The 20,648-nt window shown below is 42.6% G+C and overlaps 1 protein-coding gene across 5 annotated transcripts in view; it reads right to left on the bottom strand.

The window, feature by feature from the left end:
• Positions 1-20,648, bottom strand: part of CCDC57 (coiled-coil domain containing 57) — a 411,998-nt gene that overhangs the window by 328,674 nt on the left and 62,676 nt on the right. For all 5 annotated transcript variants that reach the window (XR_004540808.1, XM_033960323.1, XM_033960322.1 and 2 more), the window contains exon 4: positions 3,115-3,216. Coding sequence is in view for 4 of the 5 variants with exons in the window: in XM_033960323.1 (XP_033816214.1) it covers positions 3,115-3,216 (102 nt within the window). In the remaining variant the exon portion in view is untranslated. The remainder of the gene's footprint in view (positions 1-3,114; positions 3,217-20,648) is intronic.

Raw genomic sequence — 20,648 nt, 5'->3', positions numbered from 1 at the left:
GTAATTCTTATGTTCTTAAGAAACCTTCCAGCAAAGAAAAAACTGAAGGGGACATAAAACCCTCTGGAGGAGGAGGAGTTGAAAACCTGTAATGGATTTCTTCTGCACAGCTCGAGAGCATGGGGAGAATACCCTACTGTCCAGAATGACATACCTATTGTACTAGAAAATCTGTTATAGTTCATAGGCTAGCATTTAAAGGGGCTATTCTAAAAATTGCTCCAGTGTCAGTATAAAGCAGAGCTAATAGGTACATCTTACCCTTAGGTCTTAGGGGAATTCAGTCCTATACAATATTTCGTACAATCTAAAGACTTTTTTGTTTAATGAGAAGAATTGCGTTTTAATTGTTTTTAATGATTTATTTTATTGTAATTCATAAATGTAGGATATTTTGTGATGTGATTCGCTTGGAATCTAGATGAAAGTTAGCAGAGAATAAGAATTATGTAGTATAGCATAATAAAGTAATTTAGAAGCAAAGCCAGTGCTGGGCAGACTTCAATGGTCCCTGCCCTGAAACTGGTTAAAGACAAATCAAGTATTCATGTGGAGGGGCATAATAAAAAAAACCATCTAAGAACCCTTTTGGCCTAAGGCCCTAAACGTTGAAAGTAGAAACAGGGAAAATGTCCATTATAAAAAAAAACGTCCAAAAGGAGGGTTTTTTTGATAATGGCCTGCCTCTACGTTCAGCTGTTTAAACGCCCAGATCACCACTACGTCTATACTAACAACATATAATCAACCAAAAAAAGCCTAAGTCCCAAACGCCCAACACAAGGGCTTTTAGGTGAAGGAGGAGCCAGTCCTTCATCTAAAAGCTGGATTCTGTAACCGGTGTCTGTCAAAAACAACACCGGTTACAGAATCAACTCCCCCCCCCCAACTATCCGGGCAGGAGGGAGCCCAAGCCCTCCTGCCCCGGCGACCCCTCTACCCCCTACCCCTACTAAGATCCGGGCAGGAGGGATCCCAGGCCCTCCTGCCCTCGGCACACCCCCTCCCACGATCACCCCCTGAACTCCCAATTGGCCCCCCACCCGCCGACCCCGTGACCCCCTGCTGACCCCCCCACCCCCCCTCCCCATACCTGTAAATACGTTGGCCGGACGGACGGGTCCCAAGCCCATCGCGTCCGGTAGGCCCTCCATGCGTCGAATTACGGGCCTTAGGGCCTGATTGGCCCAGGTGCCTCAAACCCCGCCCGCAGGTGGGGCCTGAGGTGCCTGGGCCAACCGGAATCGGCCCAGTATCCTTAGGCCCCTCCTGTGGGCGGGGCCTTAGGCACATGGGCTGGGTTGGGCCCATGTGCCTAAGGCCCTGCCCACAGGAGCGGCCTAAGGCTACTGGGCCGATTCCGGTTGCCCCAGGTGCCTCAGGCCCCACCTGCGGGCGGGTTTGAGGCACCTGGGTCAATCAGGCCCTATGGCCCGCCATTCAACAGATGGCGGGCCTGCCAGATGGACGGGCTTGGGACCTGTCCGTTCGGCTAACATATTTATAGGTATGGGGAGGGGGGTTGGGGTAGGTCGAGGGATCGGCAGGGGGTCGGTGGGTAGGGGGACAATTGGGGGTTCAGGGGGGCAATCATGGGAGGGGGGTGCGCCGAGGGCAGGGGGCCTGGGATCCCTCCTGCCCAGATCTTAGTGGGGGTGGGGGGTAGGGGGTCGCCTGGGCAGGAGGACTTGGGCTCCCTCCTGGCCAGATCATAATCGCCGGGGCGGTGTCATCAGTCGCCGGGCAGGAGGGGTTGAGCTCCCTCCTGTCCGATCTTGTTCGGGGGGGTATTGTAGGAAAGATTGGCTATCTCCCCTGCCGCAATGCAATCACTCCTCCACCCGAACTGCCACATACCGCGGCAAGAGAGATTGGGCATCTTTCCTGCCGCGGGTCACAGCAGTTCTGGTAGAGGGGTGAACGCATCGTGGCAGGGGAGATGAGCCATATCTCCAGCCGCGATGGTTGCTGGAGGGAGGTAGGTTGCCGGGCTGCTGAGCTGATCACGCCAGCCGCCATCAGCTCAGCGGGCCCTTTTTCGGTACTTATACCTGTTTTAACTTGGTGTAAGTCAAAACGTATAAGTGCCGACTAGGCAACCTGTCAAAATGTTTGGTTATACCTGCTGTACGCCTAGGTCTATGTCAGCCCACCTCCTGCCCTTTCCCCTCCTCTAAAAACGCCTCTTTCCGCTCTATGCGTTTAGAGGCAGGGAAAAGGCCTAAACTGGTTTTAGATACGTCTAAAACAGTGGTCTCGAACTCAAACCCTTTGCAGGGCCACATTTTGGATTTGTAGGTACTTGGAGGGCCTCAGAAATAAATAGTTAATGCCTTATTAAAGAAATGACAATTTTGCATGAGGTAAAACTCTTTATAGTTTAAAAATCTTTCTTTTAGGTTAAGTCTTAATAATAATTTTGTCATTTATACCTAAAGAGACAGATGATCGAGAAACTGTTTTATTTTACTTTTCTGATTATGATAAACATACCGAGGGCCTCAAAATAGTACCTGGCGGGCCGCATGTGGCCCCCCGGCCACGTGTTTGAGACCACTGGTCTAAAACCAACTTTGGTTTTGGGTACTTGGACGATCAGGCTTTTTGATTGTCCAAGTACCCATTTAGGCCATTTTTTAGACTTTTTTTTATTATGAATCCCATAGAGGAGAAAGCGCTGATCTTTGTGTAGATCAGCCCATACATTTCATCCACTAGATCACTAGGGATGTAGGCAGGTCTTGAAGGGGTGGGGCATGGTCAGAATCAGCAGGGAACACAGTGCTACTACCCAGAAGCTATGCAGGTGCTGGCCAGTATTCAGTGCCAACATCCATCTAGCTGAGCAATCAAAGCTAGAACTGCTTTTTATGCAATCCTGTTCTATGCAGGCATCAGCACAGAATACTGCTGGCACCCACCTAGCTGCCAGTTTCTCCTCAACTCTGGCCCATATTGTAAATGGACAGTTGGTACCAACTACACAGTTCACGATTTAGGCAGGTAGGAGACTCTCTGATAAATTTACATTGCTTTGAGTATCACGCAGATTATATAGAGAAAAATGGCAATAGTACAAGGTGATAATGCATCCTGTTATAAAGCAAGATATACCTTTAGCTCATGAGACAGTACCACTGTATTCATTTCATTCATCTGCAGGTTAAACTCATGCTCCTGTTTTTTCATTTCAGCATCAAATTCCAGAAGTAGCTCCTGAAGTGAAAGAAAGCAAAACACTTCCATATATTCATTTGTCCTGAGATTAAAGAGGGTAATTTTCAAGCTTTGAGTTTAGAGGCAGAATCCCTTGGTACTTTCTACCAAGGACACTATTCCAAGTTTCAAAGCAAATGTACACTTGTACATTCACTTTGAAATTTCTGCAGGTACAAAGTACCCACTGCTATTTTTGCAGAAATGTTTTTTTTACTGGAAAGTAACCTGCATAGATTTGAAAATATGATCTATATACATATACTTTTAGCTCTGAACCTTTTCTAATTCTGCTATATCCTTTTGATGACCAGAACTGCACACAGTATTCGAGGTGTGGCCATACCACAGAGTAATATAAGGGCATTATAACATTTTCATCTTTGTTTTCCATTCCTTTCCTGATAATTCCAAACATTCTATTTGCTTTCTTAGCAGCTGCCACACATTGAGCTGAGGCTTTCAATGTATCCTCAACAATGATACTTAGATCCTTTTCCTGGGCAGTGACTTCTAACACAGAACCCAGCATCACATAGCTATAGTTCATGTTCCTCTTTCCCACATGCATCACTTTGCACTTGCTCACATTAAATCTCATCTGCCATTTTGACGCTCAATCTTCTAGTCTCACAAGGTCCTCTTGCAATTTTTCACAATCCTCTTGTGATTTAACAACTTTGAACACCTTTGTGTCATTAGCAAATTTAATTACCTCATTAGTTAGTCCCATCTCTAGATCATTGCTAAATATGTAAAAAAGCAGCGGTCCCAGCAGAGTCCCCTAGAACCCCACTATTTACCCTTTGGGTCATTCCATGTCAAGTGGAACAATACTGAAAACCGCCCATGCTCAGCCCAATTGAAATCCAACCAAATTTTACAGAGGTGTTGTCTAGGGTCTCAAATGAAACTCTGCAAAAAATTTTCGATCTATCTCAATTTGGTCAGGGGTGGTTGAACAAAAGCAATCGATCCACTCCCATGCCTTGTGTGACCTAAAACGCCAACTTTGCTTAAGCACTGCGGCAGAAGGAAACTACCTAGGAGTCTGAAATTTTGCAGTTTGGGTACAACACCTTGGGGCACGTTTCTGTGCCAAGTTTCAAATCTTTTGCGAATGTGCTTCCATTTCTACAGGTCAGCATAGTAGGCAAAAAAATTCACAAACGAACATTTTTGGCACAGTTTGGCTCCATACTGCTGCTTGTAGGTAAGTCAGCTGAGGATACAACTTTATCAGCAGACATGTACCATGAGGTACTTGCAAGATTTGCAATATGAGCTTTTACAATCAAGTGAAGCTTATGACTATCCAAAAAATATGGCTTTATGCATTTATGCAAATTTTCACTGTTTTTCAGATTTATATGGTGTTATAAGGTCATGATGAACCTGAAAGCCAGACTTGTTTATATAGCCACTGTGCTGTGATAGTTGCAAGTCAGAACATGTTCAGAAAAGCTGCATGCATCAGACATACTACTACAGCTATGCATACATTCTTGTGAATCACATAATTATGAGTTTGGGCTTGCACGCAGTAAGTAGTTTGTGCAAGCCAATGCATGTTTTGACTGTCATCTTGCAAAAGTGCACACTATGTTTGTTAAACATTGAGCATAATACGAGACGAGTACTTGTGGCTGGCAAAGCTTGGTTATGAGTTTTCAGATCACTATATTTCCACTGCACATTTACAATGAAGTTCCAATGAGCCTTCAACATAACATGTTTACGCAAGCAAGTAATGCTTATCTTTAAATTATCAATTCTCACCAAAGAAAGGTCAGGTCCAAGATGAAACAGGATAGCTTCTGTAGCAAAAAACATGCTCTTTCAAATTATTATTTTTTTAAAACCTACATTAGAGATATTTGAATCTGAAAAACAGTGAAAATTTGCATAAATGCATAAAGCCATTTTTTTGGATGGTCTTATCTTCAGCTTCACTTGACTGTAAAAGCTCATATTGCAAATCTTAGAAGTACCTCATGGTACATGTCTGCTGGTAAAGTTGTACCCTCAGCTGACTTACCTACCAGCAGCAGTATGGAGCCAAACTGTGCCAAAAATATTCATTTGTGAATTTTTTTGCATATTTTGCTGACCTGTAGAAATGGAAGCACATTCACAAAAGATTTCAAACTTGGCACAGAAACTTGCCCCAAGGTGTTGTACCAAACTACAAAATTTCAGACTCCTAGATAGTTTCCTTATGCCAATGTGCTTAAGCAAAGTTGGCGTTTTAGGTCATATGAGGCACGGGAGTGCTTATCTTTGAAGCTTTAATTCTCACCAAAGAAAGGTCAGGTCCAAGATGAAGCAAGATAGCTTCTGTAGCAAAAAAAAAAAAATGCTCTTTCAAATGATATTAAAAAAAAAAAACCTACACATTTGAGATATTTGAATATGAAAAACAGTAAAAATATGCATAAATGAATAAAGCCATATTTTTGGGATGGTTATATCTTCAGCTTCACTTGACTGTAAAAGCTCATATTGCAAATCTTGGAAGTACCTCATGGTACATGTCTGCTGGTAAAGTTGTATTCTCAGCTGACTTGCCTACCAGCAGCAGTATGAAGCCAAACTGTGTCAAAAATTTTCATTCATGAAATTTTTTGCCTACTATGCTGACCTGTAGAAATGGAAGCACATTCGCAAAAGATTTCTAACTTGGCACAGAAACTTGCCCCAAGGTGTTGTACCAAACTGCAAAATTTCAGATTCCTAGGTAGTTTCCTTCTGCCGCAGTGCTTAAGAAAAGTTGGCGTTTTAGGTCACATGAGGCATGGGAGTGGATCGATTGCTTTTGTTCAACCACCCCTAGCTCCTGACCAAATTGAGATAGATCGAAAAAATTTTGTAGAGTTTCATTTGAGACCTTAGACAACACTCCTGTAAAATTTGGTTGGATTTCAAGGGGGTCGAGTGTGGGCTCCTGGTCCACTTGACATGGAATGACCCCTATACTATATGCAGGTATGAAGGAGAACCAATTATATTCACGAAAAATACCTCTCTACTTCAATTCAAAGTTCAATTTAAAGTTCATAAACCAGCTTTGGAATATAGAAAATATTTTCTATCACGGTTATTGTTTCAAAACCAATACCAATTTTTTTTAAAGAAGGAAAGGGAGGAAAAACCTCAGATCCCAGTATGCCACTTCTGTGAGCGTTTAACTTTAACGCCAGGAGTGAGAGTCCCCACCCTGATGCAGCTGTTTAGCGAAACGCAAGTTAGCGACCATTGGCAGAACTGGACCTGGGCAGAGATAGCACAAAGTGAATCTGAACAACAAACTGCAATAACGATTGAGCAAGATAAGTTTTTGAGATACAATACTACTTTAATTGGTTTATGCACAACACAAGGAGATAAATATGATTGTTTGCATCACCAGTAAACACAGTTACTACGAGCAACATGAACTTGCTCAGACAGGAGGTATGGAGGTTTTTGAACCGATGAGATCATCTCCCTTTCTAGTATGCTTGCTTGATTTGACATACAGCATACGGGGTTCTGAGGTTTTCCCTCCCTTTCCTCCTTTAAAAAGAACTGGTATTGGTTTTGAAACAATAACAGTGATAGAAAACATTCTCTATATTCCAAAAATGGTTTATTAACTTTAAACTGAACTTTGAATTGAAGTAGAGAGGTATTTTTGGTGAACCCCACTATTTACCCTTCTGCATTAAGAATATTGACCATTTAAACCCACTCTCTGTATTTTGTCTTTCAACTGGTTCTCAATCCATAAAAGGATATTACTTCCTATCCCATGACTTTCCAATTTCCTCCGAGGTCTTTCATGAGGTATATTACATTATATTACATTAGTGATTTCTATTCCGCCATTACCTTGCGGTTCAAGACGGATTACATAAGAGTTGTCATGAAGTTACGAAATATATAGGCGGATTACATAAGAATTATCGCAAAATTAGGTAATACATGATGGGTAATTTGAACATTTTAGATTTGATAAGGAGTAGATAGTATAGTAGGTGGAGCTTGGGATGGATCTGGTCGTGTTAAATAGGTTTTATGTATTTTTTGAAGAGTAGGGTTTTTGTTTCTTTTTTGAAACTTGTGCTCGAAGACAGCAGATTGGTGAGTTGTCTGTTTAGTTTTGCTGCTCTGGTGGCCATTAGGTTGTCATATAGTTTTCTTCGTTTGACATTTTTGGTTGGCGGGTGTGTGAATAGTGAGTTGGTTCTCCTGTGTCTGGTTGAGGTGGATTGAGTTAGTCGGTTGTTCCAGTAGGTTGGGCTGTCTTCGTTTATAGCTCTGAATAGTAGGCAATAAAATTTGAAGTGTACTCTTGCTTGTATTGGGAGCCAGTGTGAGTCATGGTAGCCTCTGTGATGTGGTTGTATTTTTTCAGTGAATAGATGAATCTTAGGGCTGTATTTTGTATTGTTTGTAGTTGCTTTATCATGGTAGGCAGGGGAGGTATAGTATGTTGCAGTAGTCTATTAGGACAAGAGATTGTACCAAAAGTTAGAATTGTTTCCTGTTGAAGAATTTTCGAATTTGTCTTAGGTTTCTCATAGTTGCGAATGATGTTTTTATTATTTTGTTGATTTGTGGTTGCATGGTACAGCCTCTATCAATCAGTACTCCAAGAAGTTTTAGCATGGGTTGAATGGGGTACTTTGTCAAATGCCTTTTGAAAATCCAAATACACAATATCAACCAGTTCACCTTTATCTATATGTTCATTCACCCCTTCAAAGAAATGCAGTAGATTGTTGAGGCAAGATTTCCCTTGACTAAAACCATGTTGGCATTCTCTCATTAATTTATACTTAGGGCATCTTCTATTAAACTGCACTAGCAGTTTGTTGTGCAGTGAGTCGCGCTGCTCCCGACACTCATAAAGTTCCTATAAGCGTAGGAAGCAGTGCAGGCCATTCAGCACGGCTCTCTGCACTAAAAACTGCTAGCGCAGTTTAATAGAAGAGGGGGTTAGTTACCGCCATTGATCCCAGAACTTGGAGATAGTGCCAAATTGTAGGAGCTGGCACTGTCAGGAGGTTCATGTTTGTTCCTTGAGCTTCTGCTGGCGCAGTAAAGAAGCTGGACCCGGCCCTACACCATATTGAAGCAAACTCCTAAGTACTCCAGACACTGAGTTGGTTCTAAGTGACTCTTCTTGAAGCTGACTATCTAACCCAGGTCCTGTAAGAGTTGGACCACTTGAGTCACTGCTTGTTCCCCTTCCATCTTCAACTGGGTTCAAATCAGACAGTCATCCAAATATGGGTACACCTGGATCCCTGCCTTCTGAAGGTGCACTGCTACTACCATCATTACCTTGGTGAAATTATAGGGTGTCATGGCCAGACCGAACGGTAGGGCTAAGAATTGAAAGTGTCTTTCCAGAACAAGGAATCTCCTGTGGTTTGGAAATAGGGAATATATAGATAGGTCTCTGTCAAATCCAGGAAGGCCAGATTTTCCCCTGGTGTCATTGAAGCAATGACTAACCGCACCATCTCCATACAGAAATGAGGAACTCTGAGCGCTGGATTCACCAACTTCAGATTCAGAAATAGTCTTCAGTCATCTGAACCTTTCTTGTGCACTATGAAGTATATGGAGTATCTGCCTAAGCTCAATTCTTCGCTTGGCAAGGGCTCTATGGCTCAAATATCAATGAGTCTTTTTACTGTCACATGGACTCTTAACTGCTTTTTCCAGTCTTCCAGCAGGAGAGTTCACAAAAGGTCTGACAGCAATAGATAACTCTATCTTGTAACCCTCTCAAATAACATCCAAGAACCAATGGTCTACGAAGATCTCAGCCCAAACCTCCCCAAAAAACAACAGCTTCCTGCCTATCTGCAGGGGCTCAGCCACAGGACTGGCATCATTGGCCTTTCTTGGGCGCTGCTGCTGCTGCTGTGTGAGATGCAGAGGCTTGAGATCTCCTGGTCCCGCCAAACCTCTGTCTTGATCCATATGAACTTTAAGAGGCTGATCCATAGTACTGGCAAGATCTTCGGAAGCTCTGAAAATTACCATAGTACTGGCGAGATCTCCAGGAGCCCTGAAAATTATTTTGACTAGACCCTCTAGTCCCACAAGGTCTGCTATCTGGCAAGGACTTAGGGCAACAATCAGTCACAATGACAATAAGATCATCAAGCCCCTTACCAAAGAGCATTTGGCCCTTAAAGGGAAGCCTGCTCAAAGTGGCTTTAGAAGTTAAGTCCCCTGCCCATTGCCTGTGCATTCTGTGGGCAGAAATCGAATAAGCAGAACAGAAAACACCTTCTCAGTTCGCTTGCAGAAGGAAAACTGAAAATGGCTGTACAGTACACTGGGAAGGAGGTGGAGCTGAGAGATGTGATTGGCATCCTTATGCAACAGTTCGCAGAAGGGGTATTCACCTATCACCCAGAATCTTTTGCCCTTATTTACAATTTTTGATATACCATAACATAGGGCTCCTTTTACTAAGCTGCACTAGCGGTTTTAGCGTGCCTGCAAGACGCTAACGCCACCATTGAGTTGGTGTTAGTTCTTGGCGCATAGCGCGGGGTTAGCACGCATGGCAATGTAACGTGCGCTAAAATGCTAGCACACCTTAGTTAAAGGAGCCCATAGTGTCTCTCAAATTTTTTTTAGCTCCGGCACACTAAATGGAGCAAATGTTTTTCGCAGCATACTAAACGGAGCAAATTATAAAATTATTATTATTATAAAATTATAAAATTGCAAAACCAACACAAAATTAAATTTTAGAGTTATTTATTTAAAGTTCTTTAAGCTATATATGGGTAATTGTAACAGCAGTGAAACTAAAGTAGATAGAATTGCTATTCAATACGATGAATGTGTTTGTTTTTTAGTTCAATTTAACTGAAAATAAAGCTCAAAGGTTAACAAGCAGACATGCATTTCATCAGCCACCATCTGCAGTCATTCTCTTTTTTTATATTTAATTTCTGTCAGAACTGAAAACCAAGTTTTAAAAGATAAAAAGATCCAAACGGTAACAAAGCCTTGATTGTTTTGTTGCTAAATAAAAATAACATTACTTGTCATTAGTTTTCAAGGACCAAGCATGTAAAAGAATGATGCTTGTCTGGGCGGTTGTATCCATATATACACACAGACGCTAATAACATTGACAGACTCTTCCGTACGCGATGTACATGTCATCTATTCTAGTGTATACTTATGAAGGGAATTTTTTTAAATACAGAAAATTCTGGAATCTCTTCAGGGCACACTACTAAGTAATTACAACTAAGTAATTTTAACATAAGAATAGCCTTACTGGGTCAGACCAATGGTCCATCAAGCCCAGTAGCTCTTTCTCAAAGTGGCCAATCCAGGTCATTAGTACCTGGCCAACACCCAAGGAGTAGCAATATTCCATGCTACCAATACAGCGCAAGCAGTGTCTTCCCCCATGTCTTTCTCAATAACAAACATGGACTTTTAAGTAGTTCACTTGTATCATCTTACTCGCAATATTGAATTTTTATGCTTGGACTTTATGTACACTGTGACAGGATAAAATTCTTTGCACATACACTGTTTCACAATTTCTGTGTTATATTTTATGGCATATAGACTAGTAACTCTTTTTATACAGTCATTAGTGCATGTTGGTGTCATATTTTATTGAATGATTTTATGATTTTCTATGTCATATATATTTATATATGTTTATATAAATTATGATTTTAATTAAATTATTTGTACTGCAGCTTTGCCCCTGAAAGCAGCCTTTGGATGAAATATGGTCACATTAGATATTTGTTTCACATTAGGTATTTATTTCAATAAAAAGCACATTTGCTGGCTTTTGGGCCATCTACCACATCCAGAGTGACCTTTCATTATTAGGCTCTAAGATTACTACTTCAACAACGTAATGGGGACTGAAGTCACTCATATTTCTCAATCACAATACCCAAAGACCCAGTCAAAATCATAGCAAGTGATTTATTATTTTAAAGGAAAAGGGTCTCCAAAACCTGCTGAAGATCACTAATATTCAGAAAGACCTGAGACTTACTGGTTCCAGATTTCTATCATCAACCTTGAAAAACCTCTCACATTAATCTGCTCTTATGCAAATTAAATTTAAATAAAAAAGGAATCCAACACATATCTTATTTAGGGGTTCTTTTATTAAAGCGCGTTAGCCATTTTAGTGCACACTAAACGCTAATGCGTCCATAGACTATAATGGATGTGTTAGCGTTTAGCACACGCTAGAACGGCTAGCGCGCCTTAGTAAAAGGACCCCTTAGTATTCACAGCCTGGCCCAATGGGACCTGTTTCACTGGATGAACCAGCTTCTTCAGGGAAAACCATTTAAGGCTGTTTTGACTGAGATTTTGCTCGCAATGCTTCATTCACAAATGCCTACAAATAGCGACACTAAGCAATTCTTGCTTTTATAGCCTAAGGCAATTATGCACGGGTTAGAGGTTTATTTGACTCACATACATCACTACCCTTGTACTTTCCCTTTTCACAACCAATCTAGATTACTGCAACATAGTTTATGCCGATATCTCTCATGGTTTGGTGTGTAAACTACAGACTCTTCAAAACTGTGCAATCCATTCAGTATGCAAGGTCAATAGATACACATGTCTCCCCTTTATTAAAAGAAAATCATTGTCTTCCTATTGAGCAACGAATTAAGATCGAGATCCTCTTTCTCACATTCAAATCCCTACAGTACGGTTTGCCAGAGTATCTCCATTGTTTAACAATTCAATACACTCCCTCCCATAGTCTTCGTTCATGAGATGATGATCGATTGGTTTTACCACCCCTGCAAAACGCTTGACTTGCGTCAACACATCATTCTGCATTTTTCTTTCTTGCCCTAGCGGTTTGGGATTCTTTACCATAGCCCATCTGTGGTGAAATTTTGTTGAAAAAATTCAAAACCACTGTAAACACTTGGCTATTCAGCCAGGCATTTTCCAAATGAAGGGAGGACTCAGAGTTTTTGATTGGAACCTGCCTTGAAATCCATTCTTTTTTTTGTACTACAGTATATGTTTGTCCAATTTAATGTACTTGGGTATGATTGACTCTATACTATTTAACATTGTAGTTATTTTCTTTTAACTAACTTTTCTAGATTGTAAACTGCTTTGCTCTACAATTTTAGTTAAAGGTGGTAAGGTAAGTCCTCAATAAATAAATAAATGTATAGATTTGTTGGCCTGTTTTTGTGTTTTGCTGCTTAACAAAAATCACATACATAATCATAAAACACATCCAATGCAGCTAAAAACAAATGAAAACAAAAAAAATCATTCATCTTTACATTTGAAATAGACATTTTTTTAACAAAATATCTGCCCGTTGACTTTATTCAATAAATTGAAAAATGTTTTCCAAAGAACAACTGTAAATGATTCACAAAATAAATGTTTCTTTAAAAAAAAAAAAATGTTCAACTGAGTTGTATCATTCATTGTTCTAATCCAGTGTTTTTCAACCGCTGTTCCACGGCACACTAGTGTGCCGCGAGATGTTGCCTGGTGTGCTGCAGGGCCGCCATCAGGGCAGTACTACCAGTCCTGCATTCAGGGGCCCGGAGCTGACAGGGGGCCCGAGGCAGGGGCGCCAGTAGCTCGCCAAGGCAAAGTGAGTCGATCACCCAGGACTCACTTTGTCTTGGCGATCTAATCTATCGAGCCGATAAGTCTTCTTCTCCCCGACGTCAATTCTGCAGTCGGAGAGGAAGTTCGGGCCAGCCAATCGCTGCCTGGCTGGGCGGAACTTCCTCTCCGATTGCAGAATTGACGTCAGGGAGAGCATGCGTCGGCGTCGGCTTTGGGGCCTGTTATCCATTGGTGGGTCCTGTTCCCCGATGGCAGCGGCAGTGGCAGTGGCTTGGGGAACGGCAGGGAGAAAGAAAGAAAGGGGGCAGGCAGGGAAACAGAAGGAAAGAAGAGAAACAGAAAAAAAGAAAGAAAGGTCAGGGAGAGAGGAAGAAAAAGTTGGGGGAGGGAATGAGGTGTGGAGGAGAGAAAGCATACAGGCTGATAGAAGGGAAGAAAGATTGGATGCACAGTCAGAAGAAGAAAGTGCAACCAGAAATCACCAGACAAGGTAGGAAAAATGATTTTATTTTAAATTTAGCAAAGTGGAGGCAGTATTACCACAGTTTTCAAAGGAATTTGCCCAAATAACTTAATAGTTAACTGGGTAAATTCCCAGAGATGAAAACTTCCCTTCACTTACTATGCACAGTTCTGAATTTATATCTGCTGTCTATATTTTACAATATGGTCACCTTTTACTAAACCGCAATAGTGGTTTTTAGCGCAGGGAGCCTATGAGCGTCAAGAGCAGCGCTGGGCATTCAGCGCAGCTCCCTGCGCTAAAAACTGCTATTGTGGTTTAATAAAAAGGATGGAGGGTATATTTGTCTATTTTTGTATGCTATAAAAACCAAATACAGAGAGAGACTGAGAGCTGTTGACGAAGAGCTACGTGTGTGTCTTTCTTCGATTCCAGCCAGAATATCAGCTTTGTGTTCAGCCAAACAGGCCCAGGTTTCGCACTGAATAAAGTATTTTATAATTTTTCACTATTCTGTTTACTTAATATTTCATAATAAAGTAATTATAAAATACTTTCTTTGTGTTTATTTGATTTCTATTCAAGAGAATTACTTTATATATAGTCAATATAGGCACAGCGTTAAATTTTTTAACATTTTCTAAAGGTGGTGTGCCTCGTGATTTTTTTCATGAAACAAGTGTGCCTTTGCCCAAAAATGGTTGAAAAACACTGTTCTAATCTACACAGGTAAGTCCTTCCATGAGATTGGATCTGCAATAGAAAAAGTCCTTTGTCCAGTAATTTAATGTGGACAAGATGCACACTGGACTAATCATTTTCTGGGTTGTTTTAGAACCCCTATTTTTATGTCCAAAATTCAGGATGATTTACTGAGAGAGAAAATTAAGATAAGAAGTAAGATTAATACAGATACTTTTTGGCAACAGTTAATGCAGATCTTACCTAACTTTCCTTATGATTTCAATGTTGATGTTGTAGGGATGCGAACACAGCAAATACACACATAGGATACGAGTCGGGAAGGAGGCGTTGCCAGTGGCTAGCTCCGACATGCTTCTAGGCTAATGACATCATAGTAACTCCCATAGGTAGAAACATAGAAGATGACAGCAGAAAAGGGCCACGGCCCAACAAGTCTGCCCATTCTAATGACCCACCCCCTAATTTCTTCCTTGAAGTGATCCCACACATGCTTATCCCATTTTCTCTTAAAATCCAGCACGCTGCTGGCCTCAATTACCTGCAGTGGAAGACTATTCCAATGATCAACCACCCTTTCGGTGAAGAAATACTTCCTGGTGTCACCGTGAAATTTTCCACCCCTGAGTTTCAACGGATGTCCTCTTGTCACCTTTAAGAAAGAAAATATCCTCTTCTACCTCAATATGGCCCGTGACATATTTGAACGTCTCAATCATGTCTCTCCTCTCTCTACGTTCCTCGAGTGAGTATAGATGCAACTTACCCAGCCGTTCCTCATACGGGAGATCCTTGAGTCTTGAGACCATTCTGGTGGCCATTCGCTGAACCGACTCAATTCTCTGCACATCTTTTTGATAATGTGGTCTCCAGAATTGTACACAATATTCTAGATGAGGTTTCACCATGAATCTGTACAATGGCATTATAACTTTGGGCTTCCTGCTGACAAAACTTCTTCGGATACAACCCACCGTTTGTCTAGCCTTGGATGAAGCTTTCTCCTCTTGACTGGCAGTCTTCATGTCTTCACTAATGATCATTCCCAAGTCCCGTTCTGCTGCAGTTCTTGCTAAGGTCTCACCATTTAGGGTGTAAGTTCTGCATGGATTTCTGCTGCCAAGGTGCATGACCTTACACTTTTTGGCATTAAAACTTAGTTGCCAAGTTGAGGACCAATGTTCCAGTAAGAATAGGTCCTGCGTCATACAGTCGGGCACTGTGCTTTTGCCTACTATGTTGCATAGTTTGGCGTCATCGGCAAATAATGTAATTTTCCCTCTCTGAGCCAGGTCCCTCATGAAGATATTAAATAGGATCGGACCCAAGACGGAGCCCTGCGGCACTCCACTGATCACTTCCGACATTTCGGAGAGAGTACCGTTCACCAACACCCTCTGAAGTCTACCACTGAGCCAGGCTTTTACCCATGCAGTTAACATTTCTCCTAATCCCATCAAACTCATCTTGCTCAATAACCTGCGGTGTGGGACATCTCTAATGATTGGTTGAAACAAAGGTACATGCTTTTACATCGTGTCACCCTCAACTCTGCATGTAGGCATATCCTGATTAGCACTTAGACAAAACCTGATTCTCTGCACGTATGCTATGCCTGTCTGATGTCCTTTACAACTAAGAACTAATCAAATTAAGGTAAGGGTAATTTGTGCCAGGTAAGGGGGAGAGAAAGAAGGAGTCTACATTCTTTCACAGGGCCTCAGGAAATCAGTGTGCCAATCATAGAAACATAGAAGATGATGGCAGAAAAGGGCTACAGCCCATCAAGTCTGCCCACTCTGCTTACTCACCCCCTGTCTAAGCCCTAATGACCCAATTTTCTTATCTTGACCCTCGTAGGGATCCCACATGGGTATCCCATTTATTCTTAAAGTCTGGCACGCTGTCTGCCTCGATCACCTGCACTGGAAGCTTGCTCCAATGATCAACCACTCTCTCTGTGAAGAAATACTTTCTGGTGTCGCCATGAAATTTTCCGCCCCTGAGTTTGAGCGGGTGCCCTCTTGTGGCCGAGGGTCCCTTGAGAAAGAAAATATCATCTTCCACTTCAACACGTCCCGTGAGGTACTTAAATGTTTCGATCATGTCTCCCCTCTCCCTACGTTCCTTGAGAGTGTAGAGCTGCAATTTGTTCAGTCTCTCTTCATACAAGAGACCCTTGAGCCCCGAAATCATCCTGGTGGCCGTCCGCTGAACCGATTCAATTCTGCACACATCTTTACTGTAATGTGGCCTCCAGAATTGCACACAGTACTCCAGATGAGGTCTCACCATGGCCCTGTACAACGGCATTATGACTTCAGGCTTTCGGCTGACGAAACTTCTATTGATACAACCCAATATCTGCCTTGCCTTAGATGAAGCCTTCTCCACTTGATTGGCAGTTTTCATGTCTGCACTGATGATTACTCCTAAATCTCGTTTTGCTGAAGTCCTAGTTAAAGTTTCTCCGTTCAAGAAGTACGTCCTGCATGGATTTCCGCTTCCGAGGTGCATGACCTTACATTTCTTAGCATTGAAGCCTAGCTGCCAGGTTGAGAACCAACTTTCCAATGTAAGCAGGTCCTGCACCATATAATTCTGTAAACAGCATTCACTTACTATATTACATAGTTTGGCGTCATCTGCAAATAGTGTTATTTTACCTTGAAGCCCTTGAGTCAGATCCCCTATGAATATGTTGAAAAGGAGTGGACCCAGGACCGAGCCCTGCGGCACTCCACTGGTCACCTCCGATGTTTTAGAGAGGGTACCATTAACCACCACCCTCTGAAGTCTGCCACTCAGCCAATCATTGACCCATGCAGTTAGTGTCTCTCCTAACCCCATCGATTCCATCTAGCTTAACAGCCTGCGGTGTGGGACACTGTCAAAAGCTTTACTGAAGTCCAGGTACACGACGTCCAAAGACTCTCCCAAGTCCAACTTTCTTGTTACCCAGTCAAAGAAGCTGATGAGATTGGATTGGCAGGACCTACCCTTGGTGAATCCATGCTGACTGGGATCCCGAAGATTCCCTTCATTCAAGATCGTTTCCAATTTGCTTTTTAATTAGTGTTTCCATGAGTTTGCACACTATTGATGTGAGACTCACCGGTCTATAATTCGCAGCCTCTGCCCTGCAACCCTTTTTATGCAGTGGTATGACATTAGCTAATTTCCAGTCCAGGGGAACTTTCCCCTTACTTAGGAAGAGATTGAATAGCTCAGCCAACGGTTTCGCCAGGACATCACTCAATTCTCTTAAGGTACAATATTGGAACCGTACCTTAAGAAGGATATGGCGTTACTCGAGAGGGTTCAGAGGAGAGCGACACGTCTGATAAAAGGTATGAAAAACCTTTCATATGCTGAGAGATTGGAGAAATTGGGTCTCTTTTCCCTGGAGAAGAGGAGACTTAGAGGGAATATGATAGAGACTTACAAGATCATGAAGGGCATAGAGAGAGTAGAGAGGGACAGATTCTTCAAACTTTTGAAAAATAAGAGAACAAGAGGGCATTCGAAAAAGTTGAAAGGGGACAGATTCAAAACGAATGCTAGGAAGTTTTTCTTTACACAACATGTGGTGGACACTGGAATGCGCTTCCAGAGGGCGTAATAGGGCAGAGTATGGTACTGGGGTTTAAGAAAGGACTGGACAATTTCCTGCTGGAAAAAGGGATAGAGGGCATTGCTTATGTTCTTATTTTATGTTCAGGCATTCACCACCCTCTCTGTGTAAAAGAATTTCCCTAACATTACTCCTAAGTCTACCTCCCCACAGCCTCAATTTATGCCCTCTAGTTTTACTATTTTCCCTTCTCTGGAAAAGATTTGGTCCTATATTAATACCTTTCAAGTATTTAAACATCTTTATCATATCTCCCTTGTCCCTCCTCTCCTCCAGAGTATATATATTCAGGTCTTCCATTCTCTTCTAGTACTTCTTTTGGCGTAGACCCCCTACCATTTTCGTTGACTTCCTCCGACCGCTTCAAGCCATCTTATATCCTTGGCAAGATACGGCTTCCAAAATTGAACATAATACTCCAAAGTATGGCCTCACCAACAATCTGTACAGGGGCATCAACAATTCCTTTTTTCTATTGATTACTCCTCTTTCTATACAACCTAGCATTCTTCTGGCTACAGCCACCACCTTATCACACTGTTTCATTGCCTTCAAAACCTCAGACAATATCACCCCAAGGTCCTTCTCCCTATCTGTATATATTAGCCTCTCACCTCCCAGCACATATTGCTCCCTCGGATTTCTACTTCCCAAATGCATCACTCTGCACTTTTTTGCATTGAATTTTAGTTGCCAGAAGTTAGACCATTCTTCCAACTTTTGCAGATCCTTATTCATCTTTTCCACTCCCTACGGAGTATCCACTCTGTTACAAATCTTGGTATCATCTGCAAAAGGCAAACCTTACCTTCTAACCCTTTGGCAATGGCACTCCCAAATATATTGAACAGAATCAGTCCCAGCACCGATCCCTGAGGTACTCCACTAATCACTTTTCCCTCCTTTGAGAAATTCCATTAATCACCACCCTCTGGCGTATGTCAATCAACCAGTTTCTAATCCAGTTCATCACTTTAGACCCGAACTTCAGCCCATCAAGTTTATTCAAGAGCCTTCTATTAGGAACAGTATCAAAAGCCTTGCTAAAATCTAAGTAAATTACATCTAGCGCACATCCTTGATCCAATTCTCTGGTCGCTAGTCAAAGAATCCAATCAGATTCATCTGGCATGAGAGAGGAGGTGGGACCTCTGGATGAGGAGGACAGGAAGGGAGTGGTGAAAGAGGAAAAAGAGGTGGCTGCTAGACTAAACATGCTCTTCTCGTCGGTCTTTACAAAAGAAGACACATCTAATGTGCCGGAATCGGAAAAAATCTTCAAGGGGGATCAAGAGGGAAAATGATCATGCATGGAGGTAAGCCTCAAAGACGTACTGAGGCAGATAGATAGATTAAAAACGGACAAATCTCCGGCCTCAGATGGGATCCACCCGAGAATACTGAAAAAGCTCAGAGACAAAACAGCGGAGTTACTGCGGCATATTTGCAACCTATCCTTGAGAACAGGGGTAATGCCGGAGGACTGGAGGATAGCGAATGTTACACCTATCTTCAAAAAAGGATCGAGAGGAAACCCGGGGAACTACATACCGATGAGCTTAACCTCAGTTCCAGGGAAGATGGCCGAATCACTGATCAAGGAAGGTATCAATGAGCAAAAATAATCTGATGAGAACAAGCCAGCATGGTTTCTGTAAAGGAAGATCATGCCAAACGAATCTACTGCACTTCTTTGAGGGGATAAGCAAACAATTGGACCAAGGTGACCCCATAGATCATGCACTTCGGCAGCAGAAATCCGTGCAGAACTTACACCTTGAATGGTGAGACCTTAGGTAGAACTTCAACAGAACAAGACTTGGGAGTGATCATCAGCGCAGACATGAAAACTGCTGATCATGTGGAGAAGGCTTCATCTAAGGCAAGACAGTTGTTAGGTTGCATCCGCAGGAGTTTCATCAGCCGGAAGCCTGAAGTCATAATGCCATTATACAGAACCATAGTGAGACCTCATTTGGAATACTGTGTGCAATTCTGGAGGCCATACTATCGAAAAGATGTGCTGAGAGTAGAGTCGATGCAACGGATGGCCACCAGGATGGTCTCGGGGCTCAAGGATCTATCGTACGAGGAAAGGCTGAAAAATTTGCGGCTGTACTCACTTGAGGAACGTAGGGAGAGAGGAGACATGATCGAGACGTTTAAGTATATTACCGGCCGTATTGAGATGGAAGAAGAGATTCTCTTTCTCAAAGGACCCTCAGCCACAAGAAGGCATCCGCTCAAACTCAGGGGCGGGAAATTTCATGACGACACCAGGAAATATTTCTTCACCGAGAGAGTGGTTGATCCTTGGAACGAGCTCCCGGTGCAGGTGATTGAGGCAAACAGCGTGCAAGAATTTAAGGGCAAATGGGATGCCCATGTGAGATCCCTTAGAGCAGCGATGGCGAACCTGTGGCACGCGAAGGCCTTGCAGCTGGCACGCGGGAAGGTCCGCAATTAAGATATGCGGCGCGGCGGGAGGCGAGTGTGCCGGTGTCTGCTTTGCAGCTCACCTGGCAACAGGGCTGGACTGGCCATTGGGAGGACAGGGCATTGTCCTGATGGGCCGCAGCCCATCCTCCTGTGCTGGCTGCAGTCCTGTGAGTGGATGTTTAGCCTGCCTGTCTTCCCCTTAGTATCCTATGAGCCAGGCAGTGTGTGAGGGGGAAGTGGGGGGAGGAAGAGAAGCTTCACACTGAGTCTGTCACAGGAACTCAGTGAGGCTGTAGTGTGACTCCACATGTGACATCTGTAATCAGGAACAGTTCCTAGTGCTCCCATGCTAGAGAGGTGAGGATATGGGGGGGATGTTAATGTGTCTAATAATGTGCTCCTCTGTAAAAACCTCTGTATCTTCCATGGGGGACATGATAAATTCGAGGAAATAAAAAAGCTGCTTATGATGATTGCATAGAGAAGTTCAGTAAGCTGAGAGGAGGGCTGGGCTCTCTGTGAACAACCAAAACACTAATCCTCTGCGCTGTACCTTATGGAAAACTCAAT

The sequence above is a fragment of the Geotrypetes seraphini genome, chromosome 10 (assembly GCF_902459505.1).
Source record: "Geotrypetes seraphini chromosome 10, aGeoSer1.1, whole genome shotgun sequence".
NCBI classification, from domain to species: domain Eukaryota; kingdom Metazoa; phylum Chordata; class Amphibia; order Gymnophiona; family Dermophiidae; genus Geotrypetes; species Geotrypetes seraphini.
The sequence above is the reverse complement of the archived record's forward strand: the minus strand, read 5'-3'. Positions and strand labels throughout refer to the sequence as shown.